The 27,134-nt window shown below is 48.4% G+C and overlaps 1 protein-coding gene across 1 annotated transcript in view; it reads left to right on the top strand.

Moving 5' to 3' along the window:
* Positions 1–11,247, top strand: part of LOC135974925 (killer cell lectin-like receptor subfamily B member 1B allele C) — a 38,851-nt gene extending 27,604 nt beyond the window's left edge. The window contains exons 4-6 of the mRNA XM_065564236.1: positions 6,046–6,200; positions 8,084–8,196; positions 10,296–11,247. Coding sequence (XP_065420308.1) covers positions 6,046–6,200; positions 8,084–8,196; positions 10,296–10,419 — 392 coding nt within the window. The 3' untranslated portion in view covers positions 10,420–11,247. The remainder of the gene's footprint in view (positions 1–6,045; positions 6,201–8,083; positions 8,197–10,295) is intronic.
* Positions 11,248–27,134: the final 15,887 nt, after the last annotated feature.

Below are 27,134 nucleotides of genomic sequence, written 5' to 3'. Positions count from 1 at the left end.
GCACCTGGCACTGGCCACTGTTGGAAAACAGGATACTGGGCTGGATGGACCTTTGGTCTGACCCAGGATGGCCGTTCTTATGTTCCTCAGCTAAGCACTTTCAGGTGACTTAAAAGAGGAAATCTAGTGATTCCTCTAAAAAAAAGTGGTCTGCAAGTCCCCAGATTAAAGAATTGACCGCAAAAAGGAGATCCCGACAGGGTCAACCACTTCAGTACTCACTGACCTGCAGCTGGGTATCCTCTCGTCTATAGGCTCCTCAGATACCAGTACTGCCAGTAAACCTAAAGATCCTAAGGGCACAGGCTCAGGGAAATCGGTACTGTCAGGGGAAAGGAGTGGTAGAGACTGTACTAGCTCCACTAAAACGGCACCACTGGAGTCAGTGAGAGCTCGGTACTGAGTACTTTAGCCCCACAAAAGATCAGGATAATGACTTCTGGCCTGTCATGGGAGTGCAGAAGACTGCTGGTACTGTTGACGCCCTCTACAACAATGGCTCCCACTAGGCCTGCCTTAACAGTACTGACCGCTACCACGGTACCACAAGAATTCTGTTTCTCCAAAGACTTGCTTGTCTCAGAGACGCTGGAATCGCCATTACACGGTACTGACACAATTATGGTGCCAACTACGATGCCTCCCCTGACTTTCCTGTGGTACCAAGACAATCACCATCAGCATCTTTGACTGCTCCACCTCTATTGAGTGATGAGGAAGAGGAGCACAAGGATTATATATACCAGGAGTTTTCAACTTTTTTCTTTTTGAGGCCCCCTCAACATACTATAAAAACTCCATGGCCCAGCTATGTCACACCAATGGTTTTTCTGCATATAAAAGCCAAGGGCAGTGTGGAGGTAGCAAGGAGGGCAATTGCCCGGGGCTCCACACCACAGGGGGCCCCGCAAAGCTAAGTTGCTTAGGCTTCAGCTCCACATGGCAGGGCTCAGGGCCCTGGGCTGCAGTCCTGCATGATAGGGCTTTGACTTTCTGCCCTGGGCCCTAGTGAGTCTAATGCCAGTCATGCTTTGTGGACCCCCTGAAATCCCAGACCCCTGGTTGAGAACCACTGATGTATACTCAGCCTCGGTGGAAGACTCTCCAGTACAATATCAAGGGACCAGTCACCCAGAAACTGTCTCAGAGCCACCTTACCACCATGAGAGACAAGGCCCACCCAGTCAGGGCCGGCTTTAGCAAGAGTGGGGCCCGATTCCTGGGGGCGGGGCTTGCTGCAAGCCCCGCCCCCAGGACCCGAGCCGCGCCGCGTGGGGGGGACCCGAGCCGCGCCGCAGGGGGGACGTGGACGGGGGACCCGAGCCGCGCCGCGGGGGGGGGAACCCGAGCCGCGCCGTGGAAGCCGTGCCGGGGGGGGGATCCCAGCCGCGCCGCGGAAGCCACGCGGGGGGGGGGGGGGACCCGAGCCGCGGGGACCGGGCCGGAGCCGGGCCGCGGGGGCCGGGCTGGAGCCAAGCCGGGCCAGAGCCGCTGGGGCCTGCGGGAACGGGCCACGCCTCCCCCAGCCCTTCTCCCGCCCCCCCCGCTTACCTTGTGCTGCCGGCCCGCCCCTGCTTCGTCTCAGACTTCCCGCGAATCAGAGAGGGGGCGGGGCGTTCAGGGGAGGGGAGGAGGGGCCAGGGAAGTGAGCTGGGGGCGGGGTTGATAGCTGCAGCGCGGGGCCCTCTTGGCGCGGGGCCCAATTCAGCCGAATTGGCTGAATTGGCCTAAAGCCGGCCCTGCACCCAGTTGGTATGCACACCCTTGGATGCCTCCACCTATGCCCTTTGCGCCACCTCAGTAGCAGCACTGGGACTCCGGGCAGCCTAGAGACACCAGTTCTCCAGGACTTCGAGTGTTAAACATGGGGATAAAGGAAGACGATTTCCCTCAGCTTCCCTCTCTAGACCTCCTGATTCCCAAGAGACTTATGAGGAACAGGAAGCAAGGCTTGACAAGGAGATTACTCCAACAACAAACATCTCCTCATCCTCTCCTGACGAAGCTGTTATGCCTCCCCCGCCAACTAGGGCAGATGACTTCAAACAGTTCCAAGATCTTACTAAGAGTAGCAGACTCGCTACACATTTCCCTAGAATAAGTGACAGAGTCACAACACAAGCTGTTCAACATCCTATATACTTCGTCATCAGCTCATATTGCATTCCCTGTCAACAAGGCCCTGCTAGACCCAGTGTGACGGGTTGGGTCACAGAAATCCCATTGGAACTGCCACCTGATATGCTGAGACTACCTCTGAGCCCGTTTTCCCTGCCAGCTTGGGTCTTCAGTACCCTGTCTTGGTGCTAGCCTGCTGCAAATACAGACTCAGGTCTGAACTACATCCCCCAAAAGCTGCAGGCTTAACTGAAAACTGCTTAGAAAGTGCTCCTGTCTCTAGCACCCAGATACCCAGTTCCCAATGGGATCCAAACCCCAAATAAATCCATTTTACTCTATATAAAGCTTATACAGGGTAAACTCACAAATTGTCCACCCACTATAACACTGATAGAGAGATATGCACAGCTGTTTGCTCCCCCCAGGAATTACTTACTTACTCTGGGTTAATTAATAAACAAAATCACGTGGTTCCAAGTAATAACAGACAGAACAAAACAAATTGCCAAGAAAAATAAAACAAAAACACTCCTTCCTAGTCTGGGTCCAGCAATCACTCACACTCCCGTAGTTACTGTCCTTTGTTCCAGTTTCTTTCAGGCATCTCTTTGGGATGGAGAGGCTATCTTTTGAGCCAGCTGAAGACAAAATGGAGGGGTTTCCAAGGCCTTTTATATTCTCTCTCTTGTGGGCAGAAACCCCTTTGTTCTTCTGTGCAAGATCACAGCAACAAGATGGTGTCTGTAGCCACCTGGGCAAGTCACATGTCTATGGATGAGTCAGCTTTTTGCAGGCCGACACCATTGTTTACACGTTAGTTTGAATGTTTCCAGGAAAGCTCAGATGTGGATTGGCATCTCCCAAAGTCCATTGCTAGTTAAGTACTGGGTACTCCCAATTACTTGAATAACCCCTTCACACTATGTTGACCAAATCTGCCTTATGTGCTTCCTACAGCAAACACTTTAAATACAAGCATAGAACCAATGCTCATAACTTCAGATATGATACATGCATGCAAATAGGATGAATATATGCAGTAGATCATAACCTTTGCAGAGATATGTTACATGGCATATCTAGCATTTTTAATAATAATTTTAAAATAATGTTTGTGTCTTTTATTGCCAATAAGAGAAGGGCTTATTGAGAGCCAATCAGGGCCCAGATTGGAGGCAGCCAATAATCAACATCCTTTTGACAACTACCTAACTCTTTTTTGGCATTTCTGGCAGAAGTGATGCGGGGGGGAGGAGGGTGCAGGGTGCACCCTCCACCTTGAATACTGTGGCCAGTTCTGGTTGGCCCATCTCAAAAAGAGTATAGTGGAACTGGAAAAGTTTCAGAGAAGGGCAACAAAGATGCTCAGTTTTATGGAACAGTTTCCATACGAGGAACCACTAAATGGACTGTTCAGCTTAGAAAAGACACAATTAAAGGGGGATAATAGTGTGGAAAAAGTGAATAGAGAAGTGTTATTTACCCTTCCAAAATACAAAACCAGGAGTCATCCAATGAACTTAATAGGCAGCAGGTTTAATACAATGAGTGGAAGTACTTTTTCACACAATGTCCAACTGACCTGTGGAACTTGTTGCCATTGGATGTTGTGATGGCCAAAAATGTAACTGGGTTCAAAAAATCAAAGGGGGAGCCGTGTTAGTCTGGATCTGTAAAAGCAGCAACGAGTCCTGTGGCACCCTATAGACTAACAGCCGTATAGGAGCATGAGCTTTCGTGGGTGAATACCCACTTCCCATGCATCCGAAGAAATGGGTATTCACCCACGAAAGCTCATGCTCCTATATGTCTGTTAGTCTATAAGGTGCCACAGGACTCTTTGCTGGGTTCAAAAAAGACATGGTTAAGTTCGTGAAAGATAGATCCATCAATGGCTATTAGACAAGATGTTTAGGGATGCAACCCCATGATTGGTGTGATGCTGAACTTCTAACTACCAGAAGCTGGGAGTGGAAGTTGGGTAGATCACTCCATAATCACCCTTTTCTGTACGCTCCCCCTCAAGCTCTGGTATGGACCACTGTCAGAGACAGGATACTGAGCAAGAGGGACAGTGGTCTGACCCAATGTGGTAGGTTTTATGTTCTTGATGATTCCAAGAGGACCATGCTTTTAGTTCTCTGCTGAACCATGGCACTAGCAGTGGTACAGCGCCCCCTACTGCCAGACTGGGGCACTGGATTCAGTTCTGCCTTAGTAAGTGGTGACCCTCCTTTTCAGTCTTAATCATCAATATTATTTGTTTCAACACTCAGTTTCCCTTGAGGGCTCCCATCGGGGAACAGGCTGGGCCTGTCTCTGTTCAGCTTTTATGATCTGACATGGTCGGATCCCCAGGAACTACATTTTACTGCACCAAGCCTGACAATCCCACCCAGTGATTCCTGCATACAGCCCAGAACTTGTGACTGAGTTAGAGCATGTCTTTTAGTAAGAGACCAACTCTGGTAAAGACTGAGTGAATTCTCTCCTCTCTGGCTTCCCAGCACTGCCAGCACCTTGCTGTCCTGACTTACAGTGTGCCCTGTTGTTTGTGTACTGACCCTTGAGAAAAGTCCTTGCTAGTACGTTGAGTCTGAAAGCTCTTTACATAACTGACTCCTGGGGAAATTCTGCACCACTGTGCAACGCAGAGTTTGCACATTATTAATGTTCTGTGCAGAATTTCATTTTCCCCTGCAGAATTGATGCTGCTGTCCGCCACTAGGGGCTGCTGGATACAGTAGAGCCCAGCTCCCCAGCTCACAAATACAGGACACTGCTGCAGGGGAGGGGGAGCTGGAGGGTTCCGGACAGCTGTGGTTCCTAGCACCTACTGAAGGGAGGTACACAGGAAACTCTGTACAAGCCTGGGACCCAGCATCAGGCTGTTTCTCTCTCTGGATCTCTGGAGGGTAGGGGGTGTGGGTGTCTAGGCTTGGGGTGCCCCACAGCTGGGTTCTGGGGGGTAGAGGCTGTGGCTGTTTGGGATGGGGGCACCCAGTGGCTGGGTTCAGGGGGGTAGGTGGTATGGATGTCCAGACTGTGGGGTGTCCCGCAGCTGGGTTCTGTGGGGTAGGGGGTGCAGGTGGCTGGGCCGGGGGGGCATCTCATGGCTGGGTTCTGTGGGCAGGGGGTGCGGGTGTCTGGGCTGGAGGGGAACCCCGCAGTTGGGATCTGGGGGGAGGGGTGCCAGTGTATGAGACCCGAGGGGCAGAGTTTTTCCCCAAGATGTGCCCAGCTGGCATGTGTGACACATGCAGACTGAGGCACCCAACAAAAGCATAACAGAGAAAGAGGAACTGGGTTGTCATAGGTGTTTCTTTAACTCTACTCCTGGGGGAATCTTTTTGTTGTCTGTACAGTAGTCTTACCAACATACTTGCTGACAGGTATTTTGAAATAAATTACCAAAATAATTGTACCTGGTGTGATTATATGTTGCTATTTTGACAAATAAAATATGCAGAATTTTAAAATATTGTGCACAGAATTTTGAATTTTTTGGCACAGAATTTTCCTGGGGACTAATGACTATAGGGGAAAACTTAAGCAATACTTAGAACTAGAGCTGGTACATTGTAAACCCAGTTTATGAAAAAAAATGACAGTTTGATGTCCTTCGAAGGAAGTAGAAAAGTGAAAGTCCTCCCCCTCTTTTCCAGTGTGGGGAAATGTTAAGAGTAAAGGTTTATTTCCCCTCCAAAACTGAATGAAATCCTCCCTCTCCCCAGAATATCAGTATTTCCATTTTGAATGCCCTCCCCCCACATCAAAATATGGAAAATGACAACTGAAATAAAAACTTTCATTTTGGTCAAAATGGCATTTTCCGTTAAAAAAGAACTTTGAATAAAAGTTTTCAGCCAGCTGCAGTTTGAATGTTCAGAATTAACAACACTCTGTTCCCATGTTTCCCTCCAGGGGGCTCCGGGTGCAAACTCTGCCCCAGGGACTGGCTGCTGCATGGGGACAAGTGCTACTGGCTGTCTAAAGAGAGTAAAGACTGGACTGGGAGCCATGATGACTGCTCGTGGAAGAGCTCGCGCATGCTCGTGATCCAGAACCAAGAGGAGATGGTAACATAAAATACAGGCTCATCACATTCCAGCTGGAGAGAGACGTGTGTCACTAGTTACTATCCCAGTGCAGCAGGTTTATCCAGCCTGGCTCTACCCCTCTGCCCCATTTCTCCTGTTCCCAGTATTGCCAACCCCAACAGTTCAAAAATCTTGAGTCAGACCCTAAAAAATCATTAGATTGGCTTAAAATCACAACCTTCTTATTAAAGATTAAATCATGATTTTTAGTCCACCTTCTGATTTATGATCTCCCTCTGCCTACTCCGAATGTGTGTGTGACTAGCACAGCACTGCCTTCCCTTGCATATTTATTGAAAGGACGGGGATTTTGGTGCCTGCTGCAGAAGCTTTCACAATAATGCAAAGAGCTCTGACCTTTATGCAATTATGGAGCAGGGCTGCGGGTACCGCTCCCTATCTCTTGCCCTCCCAGGCCATGGCAGTCACCTGTTCCCATAGTTGCCAAAGTTTGTGCAGCTCCATGAAGGACATTTTGCACCAGTGTGAAAGTCACTAGTCTCCCCCAAATGGTCTCCTGCCACTGTTTGTGTGTGTGGGGGGAGGACAGGACGACTACCACATGAGGAACATTAAAGACTTGCTCACTGATGAGGAACATCACCCATGGAGCTACACATAACTTTACCCCCCCCCCAGTCAATGAATTCCCCATACTTTTTGTGGCCCTACTATTGCCTCAGAGATTCATAGACTTTGAGGTCAGAAGGGTCCATTGTGATCATCCAGTCTGACCTCCTGCACATTGCAGGCCACAGAACCTTGCCCACCCACTCCTGAAATAGACCCCTAACTGCTGGCTGAGTTACTGAAGTCCTCAAATCATGGTTTAAAGACTTCAAGTTACAGAGAATGAACTATTTATACTGATTTAAACCTGCAAGTGACCCATGCCCCATGCTGCAGGGAAAGTGAAAAAACCCAGGGTCTCGGCCAATCTGACCCAGGGGAAAATTCCTTCCCGACCCCAAATATGGTGATCAGTTACACCCTGAGCATGTGGGCAAGACCCACCAGGTAGATATCTGGGAAAGAATTCTCTGTAGTAACTCAGAGATCTCCCCATCTAGTGTCCCGTCTCCACAGTTGGGGATTTTGCTACTGCTTTCCTGCTGCTCTCCTGCAGGAAGCCGACTCAGGAGTGGGGGACGCAGAGGAAGATGATGGAATCTCCACTCTGTCTTGCTCCTGGTCAGAAGCAGCAGCAGTGTCCAGAGCAGGGAGGAAAGCCCTGGGGAAAGGAGGAGGCGGCGCTGGTGGAAGCTGAACAATCTGGGCAGCACTGCTCCAAGCAGCTGCCAGGGGAGGCACTGGACAGCCACAGCAGAGGACATGTATTGAAGTGGCTCCACAAAACATTGTGCACCCCAGCGCAGTGGGGTACGGTGGGAAGAGGCAGAGAAGCTTACCTGACAGCGGGAGTTGCACCCAGGGCTGACAGCAGGAGCCCTGCCACCCAGGGCTCCCACTGACAGCAATTTTTAAGTAAAATTAAGCCTCACTCACGCTCTCAGGATAAAACTCTCAAATGTCAGGATTTTTTTTTTCACCTGTAGCTTGGGGCACCCAGTCCCAGGTGAGGCTGAACCCAGGACTCCCTTAAAGGGCCAGCTCACCCTGTGCCACCAAGGACTGGTGCTGGCATTACCACGCCTGCAGAAAGAGAGCCACATTTCCCACCCCTGCACTGGGACTCTGCCCGCCCAAGGGCGAGGGTGAATTAGCTCGGGGGCTGATGGGTTCTCCTGCTGCGTTATGGGCAGAGCCACCAAAGCAAAGAGTGGGTATTAAACAGGAGTGCTCAGGGAGTTGTAGCCTGTTGCGGAATATTCACCCCACCCCCTCTGCTTTGCACCTCACAGGATTTCATACAGGGTGTTATACAAGATGCAGGCTATGTCTGGATTGGACTGAAAGTGACGCGCCCAGGGGGAAAATGGACCTGGGTAGATGGTTCCCCATTAGATCCAGTGCGGTGAGTGCTGCCTGACGTTTCCTGTTTGAGAAAAGCACCATTGTATTACTTGCTGATGTTAAATGTCCAACGTCTGTCTAAGGCCTGGCTGACACCTAAACGTTTTACTAGCGTAGCTACGTCAGTTAAGGGTATTTTTTCCTAACATGGTGTGCCAGCAAAGGCCCTAGTGTAGCTGCAGTTATACCAACGTACCTGCGCTTATAGCAGTGTAGCTTATGCTGATCGGGGGCACTGGCATAAGATGTAGTGGTAGAAGCACTTAGATATGGATATAGCTGTGTCCACACTACAGGGTTTCCAATGTAACTGCACCACAAACACCTCCCAGTGTAGACAAGGGCTAAGGTGCTGATCTGGCCTCCCATTACCATAGTATCTGATCACCTCACAACCTTTACTGTATTTATCCTCTCACACGCCTGTGAGGCAGGGCAGGGCTATTATCCCCATGCTACAGATGGGGAAACCAAGGCACAAAGACTAACAGCGGGATTCACAAAGGTATTTAGGTTCCTAACACCCATTGACTTCAAGGGGAGTTAGGTGCCTAAGTATCTTGGTGAATCCTGCCCTAAGTGACTTGCCCAGAGTGTCACAGGGACCCTGGGCAGAGCAGAGAATAGAACTCAGGTCAGCGCCCTAACCGCTGAGCCATCCTTCCTCTGTCACACGTCAGCTCCTCTGGGCCGGCAGCTGGAGGCTGTGACACTCTTTTTAATTTCCATCCAACAAGTGTCCTCATTCTTGTGTGGTTCCCCTTTTGAAGTTAAATGTTACTGTTGTGGGATTGTTCAGTATTATCCCCCCTATAAGGATGCTAAATGTAATTACCCTTGGGGCACTGTTACTGGGCAATTCAGCTCCATTCACCTCGTGGAGCAGATCCTGTGCTCCACTGAGGACTAAATCAGGAATTGCCTCTCCCCTTGCGGGTGCCAGGGCCAGCTGCTCTACGCAGCAGTTCATTGATGGGGGCTAGAAATCATCTCTCTGCATCATGCCCCGAGGTGACATTTAGTCCCTCTGCTCCAATCGCTCTTTACATTATTTATCCCCAGTGGAACAGGCCGAGGGAGCCCACTCAGACTATCCCCCAGCTCAGTGGTGAGAGGCTGCTTCTAAGAGGTGAGAGACCCCTGTTCAAATCCCTTCTCCCCTGCAGCCACAAGGGGACTTGAACTGGGGTCTCCCACTTTCTAGGTGTGTGCCCAGCCCTGGGCTAGCAGTCACCAGGGAGCGCTTGCTCTTCCCTGCCAGTTTGTGGGCGCTCGCCTGTGGGGCCCAAGCTGGTAAGTGCCTTTGAACATGTCTACCAGCTTGGGGCCCACAGGTGCGTTAGACAAGGGAACTCCTGTCTGCTGGTGAAATTACTTGCCTATGGTCACCCTGCAGGTCAATGATAGGGTTGGGAATAGAACCCAGGTCTCCTGAATTCCAGTCTAGTGCTCTGTCTACTAGGCCACACATGCTGGGGCTTAGGCAGCCAGCAGCCTAGAGGGAGGCAGCAGCGTGTGCTGAGAGGCAGAAACACAGGCACCACTGCCTAGGAAACCTTTTCTCTGAAAATTGAGGCACCAAGTTCAGGCACCTCCAGGGTTTGGTGGTAGCTGAGCCGGGGTTTGGTGAATCCCAGGGGGACGTGGTTCTGGGATGAAGGTGCCTGAAGTGGCTGTTAGCCTCTTAAGTCCCTTTGTGAATCCAGCCCTAACCGTTCATCCGGACAAATCCTCAGGCTCCCTGCAGCCCTTGTTACCCAGGTCACACGGTGCAGGTTTCCTTTCACCCCTGAGACTCAGCCTTGGTTTTTAAAGGAAAGCCGAGATGCGGGAGCTCAAGGTGGCCACTTCCAATGAAAAAGTACCAGGTCACTGACCCATGAGATTCAGCCTAGTTCATTCCTTGCCACAGACCCCCCCCCCACTCAGGTCACCTCCAGGGCTGTCTTCTTACCTGAAGCTCTGCAGGAAAGTTACAGCTGAAGGACAATACTAGAGCCAAGCTTCCCCTTAGAGAGAGGTGTTATCTTTCTTCCCTGTATGGGCCTTTCCTTGTTAAAGGGAATCACAATGACACTGACTCTCTCTTGAATTCTGCAGCTTCTCAGTCTCCGGCTCTGCTGAAGGGAACAGCTGTGGCTGGATAGGAGACAGCCGGATTCAGTCTGAGACGTGTGGTGCTGAGTTCAGATGGATCTGCCAGAAAGAAGCTGCCGTGATATGAACAGTGGAGCGGAGGCTCTGTATTTGTGGCTCTGTAACACACGGTCCCCTGCGTGTAGGCTCACGGGGCTGGATTGTAGTTTTAGGCAGAGCTCTAAGCCAGGGCAGAGCAGAGCCCCGGGAGGTGACGGGACTTAGGTGCCCCTCGCTGTCAGTTCCTCCCCTCGGTCCTTCTCACTGAGCTGGGGCCTGGGGGTGTAATTTATAACTGCTCCAAACCTGCAGTAAGTTACTCCCTGGGCTGCTTCCTGGGGTACCCAGGGCTGGGAGGTGCCTCGTCACCACCTGCCCTGTGCCTGAGGGACCCTTGTCTGTGCCTGCTGGGGGTCAGCTCCCTAATCCCACAGGCCACACGCGCTCGCTGCTGGGCCTGCAGTCACTGCAGGGTAGCAATAGGCCCACTCTGCCCTCAAGCCCTCTGAGCATCCGTCTGGACCGTCTGTCCCCTGGACACTGGCTGTAGTCACAGAGCTGCCGCTTCCAAAGGAACAGTAACCCCCCCCCCTTTACTAGTTCCACCTCAGATCACTGCTCCGCTTAACACACAGCGCTGACGTATGTTCATAGTGAAATCACGCCTCAGTTCAACAAAGCAGAGAGTCAAGTAATCGCAAGAAGTAGTACTGGAAACAAATGGTATATACAATAAAAACATGCGTTCTAGAGCCTTGACTTATTTAACAAGCTAATCGCCTAACAAAGTACAGATCATCCAAAATCCTTGCAGCACTTTACAGCCAGGCAGGCTGTGACCCTTCTTTCATGAGATGTGTGCTCTCAGTTTGCCTCTGAGGGGAAGGATCCAATGTGTCTCTCTCTTCATGCCAAGATAGACCAGACCAACCCTTTGACTTAGTTTCTGAACGGGACACCTTCCCCCTGGTGCTTGTTTCTTCCTGTAGATTTCCTCTTTTGCGGATTTTGCAATCTCTCAATTTGCACCTGGTGCAGTGAACAAACAGGCATCCAGCATGAGGCATACAAAACATAGATGGCCACACAGGGTGGTACTGTCAGTTATTTTCAGTATAGATATATAACTTCTTACGTATTATCTATGTGCACATCTCACAATGATGATGACCAGTGGGCTACTGGCTCTCGGTACAGACCTCACATGTCACCCTTTTGTGAACTATCATGTAGATATCAGCCCCAGGGGATCCCTGTAAACACTCTGCAGGCCCTGTGCCCTCTGCCAGCTAGCACCAAAGGGTCCCTGGGTCACACACACTTTGTCCCCAAACCCCCTCTCTGACTTGGCTCAGCTCCTCTGTCCCATAAGGAGGGAACTGGAGCCAAGGCCCTGCTACAATGCTGTCTGCAGTGTGTTGAGAGGGTGCGTGCCAACCTCAGGGCAGACTGCTGGGAACCAGGGCACAAACCCAAACTGGTTGAGAATTCTACACTCAGATTTCACCAACCAAACATCCAGTGTAAACTTCTCCAGCACCGGGGCAGCCTAACCATGGAGTCACAGACAGGCCCTTTGGGTACTCCGGTCTGTCTCGTCACACAGGTGAGCGTGCCTTTGTCATAGGTCCTTTACACCCAGAATCACAGCAATATTCAGATTACTCCCAGTCCCAAACATCTAGTCCAGTGGTCCCCAACCTTTCTGTTGCAATAGCATGTTCATGTTCCCAGAAGAGTGTGGCGGGCGCTGGACGACCAGCAGCCAAAATGCCGCCAAGCAGCAGTGACGTTGCCGCTTCTTGGCGGCATTTCGGCGGTGGGTTGTCCTGCAGCAGCGCTCCCTTGTCAGTAGGCGGGCACACATAAATGCCCCAGCAGGTGCCATGGCGCCCGCGGGCACCACGTTGGGGACCATTGATCTAGTCACTTACTCCAGGTCAACTGCTCCTTAGATCTCACACCAAAGGCAGCACGTGTAGCCAATCTTATTATATGACAATTTATTAAGAAGGAAATAAGAGTTATTTACAAGACTAAGCAGGTGAACATATCTACACAACTAAGCTACAATCTTAAGTTTCAAAAGGTAACAGAAGTATGTACAACAGTGATACTCAGACCTAAGTGATTCAGGAGCCACATTAGTGCTCAACGTTACCCAAAAGAGAGAGAGTCGTGTGAATCCATTGTTTCATTTACTATATTACTACTCATATTTAAACAATATGGCAGGGGAAATATTTAGTTTATATATATATAATTCTCACAGCAAATAAGTTAATAAGATAGTACAAGATAATAACTTAATGGTAAACAACATAGTAAGAGCATCCTCATTGGTTAATAACTAATATCATGTGCTGCAAAGAGCCACAGGAGACACATTAAAGTCACTTGAAACTCACATGTCACAGACTGAGGCCTGGTCTACACTAAGAGTTTAGGTCGACTTCAGCAGCATTAAATCGAATTAAGCCTGGACACGTCCACACGACGAAGCCCTTTTTTTCGACTTAAAGGGCCCTTTAAACCGGTTTCTTTACTCCACCTCCGACGAAGGGATTAGCACTAAAATCGGCCTTAGCGGGTCGGAATTGGGGTAGTGTGGACAGAATTCGACGTTATTGGCCTCCGGGAGCTATCCCACAGTGCTTCATTGTGACCACTCTGGACAGCACTCTCAACTCAGATGCACTGACCAGGTAGACAGGAAAAGCCCCGCGAACTTTTGAATTTCATTTCCTGAAATGAAGACAATGAAGATAGCTCACAGCAAGGAAGCGGAGAAACTGGTTTCCCCAACAGCCAGGATATGTTTATCACCCTGGACCTGGAACCAGTAACCCCCGAACTCACCCAAGGTGTGCTCCCAGACTCTGAGGGCACACAAGGGACCTCTGGTGAGTGTACCTTTGTAAATATTACACATGGTTTAAGAGCAAGCGTGTTTAATGATTAATGATTAGGAAAAGTCTGTTAACATGTATGGGGATGGAGTGGAAAACCTCGAGGGACATTTCCAGAAAGCTCTCCTTCATGTACTCCCAAAGCCTTTGCAAAAGGTTTCTGGGGAGGGCTGCCTTATCCCGTCAGCCATGGTAGGACACTTTACCACGCAAGGCCAGTAGCACGTAGTCTGGAATCATTGCATAACAAAGCATGGCAGCGTATGGTCCTGGTGTTTGCTGGCATGCAGACAACATCCATTCCTTATCTCTCTTTGTTATCCTCAGGACAGTGATATCATTCACGGTCACCTGGTTGAAATGGGGTGATTTTATTAAGGGGACATTCAGAGGTGCCCGTTCCTGCTCGGCTGAACAGAAATGTTCCCCGCTGTTAGCCACGCGGTGGGGGGAGGGGTGAAGTGATCATCCCAGAGAATTGGGTGTGTGTGTGGGAGGGGGGGGGGTAGTTGGGTTTGTGCTGCATGTTAATCCGGAAACCGCAGCCCCTCCTTTTACATTGCAAACCCATTTTAAATGGCCAACCCAACGGGTGCTTGGTATGGGAAATGAGGGCATTGCTGTTTGAGACCATTCCCACATGTTATGAAGGTTAAAAAAGCCAAAAGACCGTGGCTTACCATGGCTGCCTGCAAGCCGAATTCTGTTGCCTGGCACTGCGTGAGTGATCTCTCACATCAAACCAGCAGGCCCTCCACCAGCTGCAAATGTTTCTCCTTCACAGAGACTAGTGAAGATTAGAAGGAGAAAACGGCGGACGCGGGATGATATGTTCTCGGAGCTCCAGATGTCCTCCCACGCTGACAGAGCACAGCAGAATGCGTGGAGGCAGTCAATGTCAGAGTACAAAAAGCATAATATGAACAAGAGGAGAGGTGGCGGGCTGAATCGCGGGCTGAAGAGAGCAAGTGGCGGGCTGAAGAGGATAGGTGGCGTCAGATTGCTGACAGAAGGCAAGAGTCGATGCTCCGGCTGCTGGAGCATCAAACTGAAATGCTCCAGCGTATGGTTGAGCTGCAGAAAAGGCAGCAGGAACAGAGACCGCCGCTACAGCCCCTGTGTAACCAACAGCCCTCCTCCCCAAGTTCCATAGCCTCCTCACCCAGACGCCCAAGAACGCATTGGGGGCGCCTCCGGCCACCCAGTCACTCCACCCCAGATGATTGCCCAAGTATCAGAAAGCTGGCCTTCAATAAGTGTTAAAGTTTTAAACTGCAGTGTGTCCTTTTCCTTCCCTCCTCCCTCACCCCTCCCGGGCTACCTTGGCAGTTATCTCCCTAGTTGTGTGATGAATTAATAAAGAATGCATGAATGTGAAGTAACAATGACTTTATTGCCTCTGCAAGCGGTGCTCGAAGGGGGGAAGGGAAGGTGGTTAGTTTACAGGGAAGTAGAGTGAACCGGGGGGAGGGGAAGGGTTCATCAAGGAGAAACAAACAGAAGTTTCACACTACTAGCCTGGCCAGTCACAAAACTGGTTTTCAAAGCTTCTCTGATGCGCACCGCGCCCTCCTGTACTCTTCTAACCGCCCTGGTGTCTGGCTGCGTGTAATCAGCGGCCAGGCGATTTGCCTCAACCTCCCACCCTGCCATAAATGTCTCCCCCTTACTCTCTCAGATATTGTGGAGCGCACAGCAAGCAGCAATAACAATTGGAATATTGGCTTCGCTGAGATCTATCCAAGTCAGTAAACTGCGCCAGCGAGCTTTTAAACCTCCAAATGCACATTCCACCACCATTCAGCACTTGCTCAGCCTATAGTTGAACAGGTCCTGTCTACTGTCCAGGCTGCCTGTGTACGGCTTCATGAGCCATGGCATTAAGGGGTAGGCTGGGTCCCCAAGGATAACAATAGGCATTTCAACATCCCCAATGGTTATTTTCTGGTCCGGGAAGAAAGTCCCTTCCTCCAGCTTTTGAAACAGACCAGAGTTCCTGAAGACGCGAGCATCATGTACCTTTCCCGGCCATCCCACGTTGATGTTAGTGAAATGTCCCTTGTGATCCACCAGGGCTTGTAGCAGCATTGAAAAGTACTCCTTGCGGTTTATGTACTCGGTGGCTTGGTGCTCCGGTGACAAGATAGGGATATGGGTTCCGTCTATCGCCCCACCACAGTTTGGGAATCCCACTGCAGCAAAGCCATCCACTATGACCTGCACGTTTCCCAGAGTCACTACCCATGATATCAGCAGGTCTTTGATTGCGTTGGCTACTTTGATCACAGCAGCCCCCACAGTAAATTTGCCCACTCCAAATTGATTCCCGACTGACTGGTAGCTTCCACAGGGCTATCACCACTCGCTTCTCAACTGTGAGGGCTGCTCTCATCCTGGTATTCTGGCGCTTCAGGGCAGGGGAAAGCAAATCACAAAGTTCCATGAAAGTGCCCTTACGCATGCGAAAGTTTCGCAGCCACTGGGAATCGTCCCACACCTGCAACACGATGCGGTCCCACCAGTCTGTGCTTGTTTCCCGGGCCCAGAATCGGCATTCCACGGCATGAACCTGCCCCAGTAACACCATGATTTGCACATTGCTGGGGCCTGTACTTTGTGAGAGGTGTATGTCCATGTCAATTTCCTCATCACTCTCGTCGCCGCGCTGCAATCGCTGCAATCGCCTCCTCGCGAAACTATTGTCTGACGGAGGGAGGGAGGGGTGAGTGACGACATGGCTTACGGGTACAGGGAATTAAAATCAACAAATGTGGCTGTGCATCAGGGAGAAACACAAACAACTGTCACACAGAATGGCCCCCCCAAAGATTGAACTCAGAACCCTGGGTTTAGCAGGCCGTTGATTTCACAGAGGGAGGGGGAAGCAAATGAATACAGAACAAATCTGGTCCATCTATTTTTTACATCTTAAGCTGGCAGCAGACAGTGCAGCATGACTGATAGCCATCAGCATCTTCTGGGTGCTTGGCAGAAGATACTGTACTACGACTGCTAGCCATCATCGTCAAGACGGTTCAATAGGACTGCCGGCAGGACTGAGTCTCCAGGAGACAAAACATGTCTGCCCAGGTGCCTCTGGTTGAACTCACTGAGGAATATGACAATGACGGATATCACTCCTAATACACCGTCTATGCCAAAAGGCAAGGGGCTGCTGCTGTGTGCAATTCAGCCCCACGTCTGCCAGCCCCACGTCTGCCAGCACCCAGATCGCCGATGAAGGCTACCAGTCATACTGCACTGTCTACTGCCAAAAGGCAATTAGCTGCTGCTGTGTAGCAATGCAGTACCACGTCTGTCGGCACCCAGATGACATATGGTGATGGTGAGCTGAGCTGAGCTGAGCGGGCTCCATGCTTGCCGTGGTATGTTGTCTGCACAGGTAACCCAGGTAAAAAGGCGCAAATCGATTGTCTGCCGTTGCTCTGACGGAAGGGGAGGGGCCTGACGACATGGACCCAGAACCCCCCGCGACACTGTTTTTGCATCATCAGGCATTGGGATCTCAACCCAGAATTCCAATGGGCGGCGGAGACTGCGGGAACTGTGGGATAGCTACCCACAGTGCAACACTCCGGAAGTCGACGCTAGTCTCGGTACTGTGGACGCGGTCCGCCGACTTAATGCACTTAGAGCATTTTATGTGGGGACACACACAATCGACTGTATAAAACCGATTTCTATAAAACCGGCTTCTATAAATTCGACCTAATTTTGTAGTGTAGACATACCCTGAGTATCACTGGTCTATAATAAACTCTGTGTGTCCTTTAGGGCTAATCCAGGCTAAGCTGCTGGGGATCTCTTGCTTATGCCTAGAAAACCTTGCCCCCAAGCCGCACAGAGATAGATACAGTTCCCTCTTGTATCCCACTTCCTCTCTTGTGCTCTGAGCTGCTGGAGATCAGCACTTCACACTAGTTATTGCCGCTCTCCTCTCTGGGTTGCTCCTTCCCCAAGCCCTGTTGGTGTTTCCCTGAAGCTCCCTAATGGTTTTCTGCAATCTCTGAGATACCTTTGCATGATCTGTCTTGTTTTGACAGTTCAAGGTATCGTGACCATCTCTTCCACAGTTATAACAGAAACCTTCTCGCCAGCTATCACCCCTCCTGCAACTCTCCTCTTGTGAGGATGACACAGTATGTCCCTGAGCCTTCATCATGGCCACTTCTCGGGTCAAATCTCTCAGTGCCACTGACAGGGCCTCTTCCATCTCTCCAAGCACTGTGGTGGTGTGACTCCCTGCCTTCTTCGGCTGCACCACTGCGTCCACTTGCAACAATCGCTCCTCCTCTTCACGTATCTCTCGAATGAGCTTGTGGAATGGGGGGTGGGTTTTGGGCCCGCTCCATTGGCTGCAGTCGCCACAACATCAACCCATCTTGTCGGGTGCCCTGAAGGATCTGGTCCAACCTCGCGGAATCAATGAGCTTGGTGGGGATGCCCTCCTTCCGCACTACTTGCTTTAGCAAATCCTCTAGTCTCCTGATGAAATCTGACAATCGTTTGTGGGGCTCCTGATAGGTATGGCAGAAACTATTGTAGTAAGATGAGGCCCTGAAACATAAACCTTTGAATCAGAGGCCCAGTACTAAAGTAATGGTCAAGACTTTGCTAACATAAAGCAAAGTTAAGCTGTGAGCCAGAGGCAGGCCCTGCTCACAGAAGCTGGCAAGGAAAGGGCTGATGCTACAAGAAGATACATACCTAGAAGGTACTGGACACTAGATATCAGAACATTCGGATACTTGCACATTCCACACACACAACCAGGAACAAGCTGACCCATTCTAAAGACAGGGGCAAAAGGGGAATATGACGGATAGAGTTGTTTTGTTCGAACCAACAAGTACAAGGTGAGAGGTGGCACCTTGCTACGTAGAGGGGTTGCACCTCAATACGTCAGGAATGATGCGTAACTTGTTTGTACCTGTGTATAACAATACATCCCTGGGGCGGTGTCTTTGTCCGGCCTGGGGGCAGTGGAGAGTCCTGCCACTGACTGAGCTGTGTCCATTGTCAGGGGGCGCATATTCGCAGTATGTCCTGTAGAGTCTGCAGGAAACTATTACTGTGCTTCATTTGACAATAAACCTGGCCGGGGGCCTTCGTACCTTATCGGAGTCTGTGGTCATTGGGGGTTCTCTCGGGGTCTGCTGTGTCAGCGATCTGCGCAGAGCTGGGGCAGCACACAGAGGGAACACACGCACGCAGCCGACTGTTATCAACACTGGACAGAGCAGAGCACCACACCAGTGACGTCTGACAACATTGGTGACCCCGACCGCTGATCTGGTGAGCAAGCGAGCTGTCCGCTGTAGGAATCGCGATCTAACATGACAGAAAACCACGAGCTAGGGAACCCCCTTATCCCCTCCCTTCAGATCTGCACAGAGTTTGATAACTCATGGACCCGCTGGATTGCCAGGAAAGGGGGTCCATATGAATTTAAAAAAGAAAGTGGGGAAACATGGACTGGCATATGTAAGGCAATGGTAGAAACAGAAGCTCTAAAGAATAGTAATGAGTAAAAAAGCTAGAATTTTGCAATTAATGTCTATGGCAGGAAGATGGCTTAAACAGCATGCTACCATACTGGCCAGACAGGTAATGGAGAAAACCGGGGAAGTAGAAGAGATAACTAAAGCTTTGGAGGAAGCAACTCAGGCAGTTGAACACTGGAAAGCCCAAGCCCTTTTAATAGGGCAACAGGCAGTCCAGACTCACAATATGCTCGAACAGATAAAGCAGGAAAATATAAAATTGGGGACAGCTGTGGAAAACCTGCAAAAGAAAAAAGTACTGTCCCCTGTTGCTGAACAGACTTTGGGTGCTTTTACAGTACCTGAAGTATGGGGACAGAAATGGAAACAGGTGGCCCTAGCTAAATTGAAAGATGGAACATGGGACAATTGGAATGGAGGCTGCACTGGGGACATGTGGAATGACCTACCTGGATCATCCTCTCTTGACTCATGGGCAGGGGCTACAGCACCACAACCACCACCTTATGATGAGAACAAGGTTTTGGTTAAACCTTTTCCAAAACCTAGATCAATTCCTGTTAAAACAGGAGAAATGGGAGAGAGAGTCCCACCATGGAACCTGACCCTAATACCCCGTCTACACCCCACTTTACCCTTCATGTTACCCCTCAAACTGATACTCCACCTTCATTGAGGTTATGGAACACATTTATATATATATATATAATTCTCACAGCAATGGTCCCATGGTAATTATGCAGAAAGGGAAATGAATCACCAAGGGTACTACATCTCGCCCAACTCGGGCTAGCGGCTTAACAGCCAGGCTCGATGCCTTAAAAATTAATGAACTAACTGCATTAGCTGGAGCTGTCGGCCCCCCGCCTTCTGAGAATTTTAATGAGTTTATGGCATGGCTACATAAATGCTCGCAGTTGTTAAAGGTGGTGGGAATTGACATATTACAGGAATCAATTCGGACACAAACACTTTTGGGACCACTGAACTGTCATACTATTGGTTTTGATGATGATGTTACGCAAATGGTTAAATGTGTAGCTCAAAAGCATTTTAAGTTATCCAGTGAATTAGCTTCACTTAAAGGAATTACAAGAATGCCAGGAGAGGCTCCGGCCAAGCTGGCTGACAGAACACAAACATATATTAGGTTAACAGTGGGGGCTACTAATCTTGAGGATTTGAAGCAACTTGTTTTGGAGGCGCTGCCTTCTGGGGTGATGGAATGGATGAATGCTTGGTGTGAGAATGGAGGCAAGAGAGATACCTTGGAATGAATGGATTGAAAAAGTAGAGACTGCAGTCAAACAGCAGGAAAGAACTCCTGTCAAGGAGCTGCAAACACAGTTAGGACAGTGGAAAACAGAGGGTCCTGGACACTCTCCCTGTGGCTGTGGCTGGGGTTGGAGAGGTCGTGGAATGACCAGAGGTAGAGGAGTAAATAGAGAGAGTGAATGGGTAGTGCCTGGAGCTCTGAAACAGGAGAACTTAGACCTGAAAGGAGAGATTGAGAAGCTGCATGCACAGATACAGGCATGTATGATTGGCAAGGAGTCTCAAAGACAGGAAGAGAATGCAGTGATGAAGGTGGCTAAGGCGACTGTTTTGGCATCTGGATTGAATGACCCAATTGCTACTAATTCGGTAGCATAGGACAGCCCTCCCTGCAACTCAGAATGCATTTTCCAGCAACCCATGACAATAGATGTCTGGGGATGCCCTCACCTAAGCATCCAAGTCGGGGATGGGCTTGCAGATTTTCTATTGGACACGGGGGCTGGAATTCCTATAGTAAAAGATGAATTTAATATATATCCAGTTGTGGATTCCGTGCAGATATAGGGCATATCAGGAACTAAGCAAACACAGGATGTTAAAACCCTCCTTCTCCAGTTTGGTGTACATATCATTCTGGAGAAGTGTGCTATCGCAGGGAGAGAAAATGTAATTGGGGCAGAAACTATCAGACGATTGGGAATAATCTTGGATTTCCCAAATATGTGTATTAGACAAGCTCTCACTGTAATGGAAGAAACAAATGAAGCTACCCTGATCCCAATGGGGCTGGCTACTCAGACAATAAAAGTAATAAAGCCTAAAAAGCCCTCTCCTGCACCAGAAGGCTGGGAAAGCTGGTGGGCTGAGATTCAAACTGGCGAGGTAGCGGACTCCCTAGATATGGGAACAGTACAAACCTCCGTTACAATAGGAGACACCCCCATACATAAAACAGTACCCAATACCTCAGGAAGCAAAAGAATCTTTAATGCAAGTTATAGAAGAATTGGAAAAATGACAATTAATTCGAAGGTGTTCAGTGCCTAACGCGGCACCTATCTGGTCAGTCAAAAAACCTGATGGAACATATTGACTATCAGGGGTTAAACAGAACTGCCAAACAAGGGGCACCAGTAGTGGCTGCTTACCCAGAATTGTTGGAGGTAGTAACCCCTGATGTGAAGTGGTTCTCAGTACTCGAGATGGAGTTTACCTTTAAACCCAGAGTCTCAATATAGAACATCCTTTATATTCCAGAGTATGCAATACTGCTGGAATGTTCTGCCTATGGATTACTGTGATGCACCCACAATATTTCATGCTGTGGTGAGAAATATGCTAGAGAAGGAGGGACTGTTATAAACGGGAAGAATAGTCCAGTATGTAGATGATATTTTAATAGTAAAACAGAGCAGGAACACAAAGCATTAATGTGGCAGTTACTGACTTCCTGCCAAGCGTACGGCTTGAAACTTAACCCCTCTAAGTCCCAGATTAAACAGAGAGAAGTGCAATATCTTAGAATTCGATTCAGTACAGGGGGAAGGTCTGTGGATAAGGAAGGGTAAAGTGTATTGTTAACCTCCCTATGCCGATAGATACTAAATCTTTGCAATCTTTTATGCGGCTCACTAACTTCTGCAGAGAGTTTATGGTTGGGTACGCAGAGAAGGCAGGTTCCTTGTATGAGGTACTTAAAAGACCACAGTGGACCTGGACAGAGGAGGCAACTAATGCATGGGAAAGCCTGAAAAAAGGGTTAATGGAGGCACCTACCTTGACCACCCATAACAATGAATTCCTCTTTGTATTGTATTCTAGTGTTAAGAATTCTGTATCGTTAGCATGCTTACACAGGATACCAGTGCAGGGGAAAGACCCATTGCTTATTATAGCAGAGCATTAATGGGTCCAGAAAGCAAACTGGGAATTTGTGAGCAAACTGCTCTAGCTGCCTATTGGACACTACAAAAAACACAGGCAATTATCGGAGCAAGCAAGGTGATTGTAGAGTCACCATGCACTGGGAAAATTACTTAGTCAGGAAAATCTGTCTAAAGGCCATGTGAGATAAGGCCATTCAATGGGTCTTTGCTCTCATGTCCGAGAATGTTCAATTCGTCCCACTAAAAGAACCTGAAGTATCTGTATGGGGATTGACTATAAACGGTGGAGAACACGTTTGCGAACCCCAACAGGAATCTAAAACACACCCTAGCTTTAAAGCAACCCCAACTGAATAGGTGATTGGGAAAACTATTTGGTTGGTGGACGGTAGTTCATATTACACCGAAGGAAAGTGAGTTACTGGCTTTGCAGGGATTTGTTTACCTGGAGACCTGCAGAAAGTTAACTCCTTCCAGTACAAATTGATCAAAGGAGGAACACAGTCTGCAGAAGTGTCGTAGGTCTTAGAAGTCTTAGCTAGGATGTACAATAAACAAACAAAGCTAATAATAGGAACCGATTCAGATTATGTGTACAAGTGAACCACTATCTATCTACCATTGTGGAATAGTATAGGTTTTACAGGAATCGATGGATCTGAAATTAATAGGGTGACCAGATAGCAAGTGTAAAAAATCAGGACAGGGGGTGGGGGTAATAGGAGCCTATATAAGAAAAAGCCCCAAAATCGGGACTGTCCCTATAAAATCAGGACATCTGGTCACCCTAGAAATTAAGCACAAACTTTTGTGGTAGCAAATGGAAAAATTGTCAGGGCAGTATGAGGATCCAGATGGTTAAAATAAAGGCCCCAAAAGGAAAGGGTCCATTACAGTGCGGGAACGAACAAGCAGATAAATTGGCTAAGGAAGCAGCCCTCATTGGAACACTGTGGGAGCCTACACCCATGGCAGTAACCACCCGGGCTCAGGCAAAACAAAAATGAGAAAGTGAAGAGAACAACCAGAAAGAGCTTCAGCTTTTACAGGACCTGCAGGCAAAGGATGACATTATACAGCAATGGATAGGGGAATGCCCCTCCCAGTGGCAGGGTGTCCCGTTGAGAAAGGAGGGAGATCTAATTCTGCCAAATCCAGAAAATGAATGGGTTCTGGTAATCCCTCAGCAGATGCAGTACCTCCTTTTAGGATGGGTACATGGTTCAACTATGGGAGGTCACCCAGAACAGGAAGAGGCATTGAAAAAACTTAAAAAACTGGGATGGTGGCCTGGAATGAGAGAGGATTTAAACCTGCATATTCGTAGCTGTTTGACGTGTGCTAAGCAGGACCCTGCTAGAAGAAAAAGACATGGAGAGTTAATGCATCAAGCGTTAAAAGGACCCCTCCAACGCTTACAGATGGACTTTATAGGACCCTTGCCTATCACCCCTAGAAAGAATAAATTCTTGTTTGTGATTGTGGATAATTTCAGTAAGTGGATGGAAGCATTTCCAACTAGAAAAGAGACCAGCTGGACTGCCGCAAAAATGTTAATAACTGAAATTTTTCCTAGATGGTGACTGCCTCACAGCATTGATTCTGACAATGGCCGCACCTTTATCGGACAGCTATACCAAAGTATGGGTACCTGGGCTGGTATTCCCCTACCGTTACACATCCCCTACCACTCTCAAGCTGGGGGACAGGTGGAAAGGATGAATAAATCTCATAACATTGAACTGTTTAAAGTGTGTAATGAACTGGGAACAAATTGGGACATGGTACTTCCATGGGTTCTGATGAGGATCCGAAGCCAGCCAAACCTCATGACAGGATTTAGTCCCTATGAAATACTTTTTGGGAGACCGATACCCAGCTGGGAAAACTTGCTGTATCCCCCAGACTGGGAGACACTTACAGCATTGGCAACCACCACCTGGATGAATAGTTTTAAATATTGGTTGGGCACAGTTCAGCACAGCAGGCTGCAGAACAGCAAAAAATTAATCAGGCGTTTGATGAAAACAGTGATATCAAATAATGGCAAACTGGAAGCCATGTTATGGTTAAAATTGAACTGGCTCCCAAGAAAAAAAATCCTAAAGGGGAATGGTCAGGCCCTTGGCCAATTGTAGATAAATTAGGGCCTTCTCTGTATTTGGTTCAAACCAAGGAACAACCTCGGTGGAAACATGCCATGCAATTAAAGGAATATAAGGGTTAAACTGCATACTACATGGTTTGTGCTTTTTTACAGAAAAATACACAGGAAGTAAGCACAATGGAAACCTTCCAAATGAATAATGGAAGTTTTATGAGTTTTGATCTCCAATCTCCATCGACACCCCGATTGTTACTGTATATTGCTTGGGATCAGTTAAAACAATTTGAAGTTTCCAGACCATACCCCATCAGACAATTGAGTGCAAAAGGAAAAATTACTTGGGGTATTGGTAATATGGTCACCATCTGGTGGAATGATAAGGACACTTCTGTGTGGAAACTGGACCAAGTAGGAAAACAGCCTTTGTGGATGGTGGGACCAGGAATCTCATGGATTCATACTACACCTGTTGTTCACTTGGGAACAAGATTCCTGTTCCTAAACCCACTAAGTACCAAGCAATTCTGGCATTACTGGACTGGGATTATATTCCCATGGAACAGGCCAGCAAAAAATGTAAACTGGAATGAAGTTAAATCATTTAGGCCCTATAATATTAATAGTTTGATTTCATGGTTGCTATTGAGTTTGCGGCTTAAAAAAAATTATATATATAGATATGCTCATATACATATATTGGAACATCTATGGCAATGCATGTTTACCTATAAGAAAGAAGTGAGTGTTGTTTTATGTTTTAATAGGTTATGATGCCAACCTGGATATGGTACCTGTTGGGAGTCCTGATAGTAGCCCAAGGGTCAAAGGGACAGGTTGATGTCACAAAGATCAACCAAACGCACTCGGTGGCAAGAACTCTTTGGACAGAAGCAGTTCATAACTCCACTGTATGGATGCAGCAAGTCAAGCGCACCCCATCGGAACTGTTTTGAAAGTAGTGTGTGAAACTGAAGGAAAGTGACAGATGGAGCACATCCTCAGGGTGTCACTCTTTGCCATCATGATGGCTTGGGGCTGCAGTGAGGCTCAATGTGTCCCTGTTCAGAAGGTCGATAATGCCTAATGGCAGATTGAAAAGGAACTGACTTTGAGAAAAGAAACACAGGGAGAATATGCATGATGTTGGAAGGTTGATGTTTTTGTTAATTGTGAACTTAATCTTCCTCATGCAGATTCCATTAACACTAACAGTAATACACCTAGTGAACATAAACATGTACAAGGTAAAGAAAGAAAACGAGCCACTCCAGAAATGAAGTGTGTTCTGGTGGCACCAAAGCAAATAGTGGAGCAATATTTCACAGGAGTGGTGGGGGAGGATCTGACTCTGGTATGTGTTGTCCAAGCATACCAGCTCAAGACCAACACAGTATATGTGGACTGGTTTCGAGCAGTAGACACGATAATTAGTCACATAAATGGAAGTGTAAAAACATACAGAGATTGGACAAGCAGGGTGGAGTTTACTGACTTGCAGGATAAATGGAGTGCATCGATTCGCATTCATAACATTCAATTAAAAGATACAGGAACATACACGGGAACTTAGTCTGTGACCCCGAGCATCAGTAAATGCATCTACCATGTACAGGTATGTGAAGACGCCTGTCTGACACCAGCCCCGCCACCTCCCCCCACTCCTCCACACATTGACGCTACCCCAAGGAGGGAGTGTCGCAGTGTGCAACCTTGGCCTCTTTCAGGAATTTTCCTACACCCAACTGCAGAGTGTATGGTAGAAAATGTAGGATGGATCTACGTGCCACTAAAACTCGATTTTGCTGGTATGACCATGCCAAGACAGTGCCCCAGACACTATAAGGAATGGTTTAATTCAGAAATAGAGCTGCAATTACAATTTTGGAAGGGCTCCCAAATTGCCCTACAACATGATAGAGAAAGGAGGGATTTATTAGGAACAGTGCTGGGAGGCTCTAGTCTTGGCATGTCCATATGGAACTCTGCAGATACTGAAAATCTTAATTTAAAAATAAACACCATTGTGAATAGGTAAAGCAGTTAAAACAGGAGGAGGCATTAGCAGTTTATTATTGGACCAGCATGCAATCACTATTGATAATATGCATTTGATTGGCAAGGGTTTAGCCACCTGAACGCTACCATTCTAACCCTAACCCTAGCCTCTCCAGCGCATCATCAAAGATCTACAACCTATCCTGAAGGACGATCCCTCACTCTCACAGATCTTGGGAGACAGGACCTGTCCTCACTTACAGACAGCCCCCTCAACCTGAAGCAAATACTCACCAGCATCCACACAACAAAAACACTTACCCAGGAACCTATCCTTGCAACAAAGCCCAATGCCAACTCTGTCCACATATCTATTCAAGTGACACCATCATAGGACCTAATCACATCTGCCATACCATCAGGGGCTCATTCACCTGCACATCTACCAATGTGATATATGCCGTCATCTGCCAGCAATGCCCCTCTGCCATGTACATTGGCCAAACCGGACAGTCTCTACGCAAAAGAATACATGGATACAAATCAGAGGTCTGGAATCATAACATTCAAAAACCAGTAGGAGAGCACTTCAACCTCTCGGGTCACTCAGTAACAGACTTAAAGGTGGCAATTTTGCAACAGAAAAGCTTCAAAAACAGACTCCAGTGAGAAACTGCTGAACTTGAATTAACATGCAAACTAGATACCATTAACTTGGGCTTGAATAGAGACTGGGAGTGGCTGGGTCATTACATACATTGAATCTATTTCCCCATGTTAAGTATCCTCACACCTTCTTGTCAACTGTCCGAAATGGGCCATCTTGATTATCACTACAAAAGTTTTACTGTGACGGGTTGGATCACAGAAACCCCCCTGGGAGCTGCCACCCAATGCGTCAAGACTACTTTTGTCCCCTGCTTTCCCTGCCAGCTCAGGACTCCAGCACCCTGTCTTGCTGAGCCAGACACTCCCGTCTGTTCCAACAAAGACCCAGGGTCTGAATTACTTGCCCCAAAGCTGCAGGTTTACCTGAAATCAGCTCACAGAAGCGTGCTTGTCTTTAGCACTCAGATGCCCAACTCCCAATGGAGTCTAAACCC

This window comes from Chrysemys picta, chromosome 12, assembly GCF_011386835.1.
Source record: "Chrysemys picta bellii isolate R12L10 chromosome 12, ASM1138683v2, whole genome shotgun sequence".
Classification (NCBI taxonomy): Eukaryota; Metazoa; Chordata; order Testudines; family Emydidae; genus Chrysemys; species Chrysemys picta.
The sequence above is the reverse complement of the archived record's forward strand: the minus strand, read 5'-3'. Positions and strand labels throughout refer to the sequence as shown.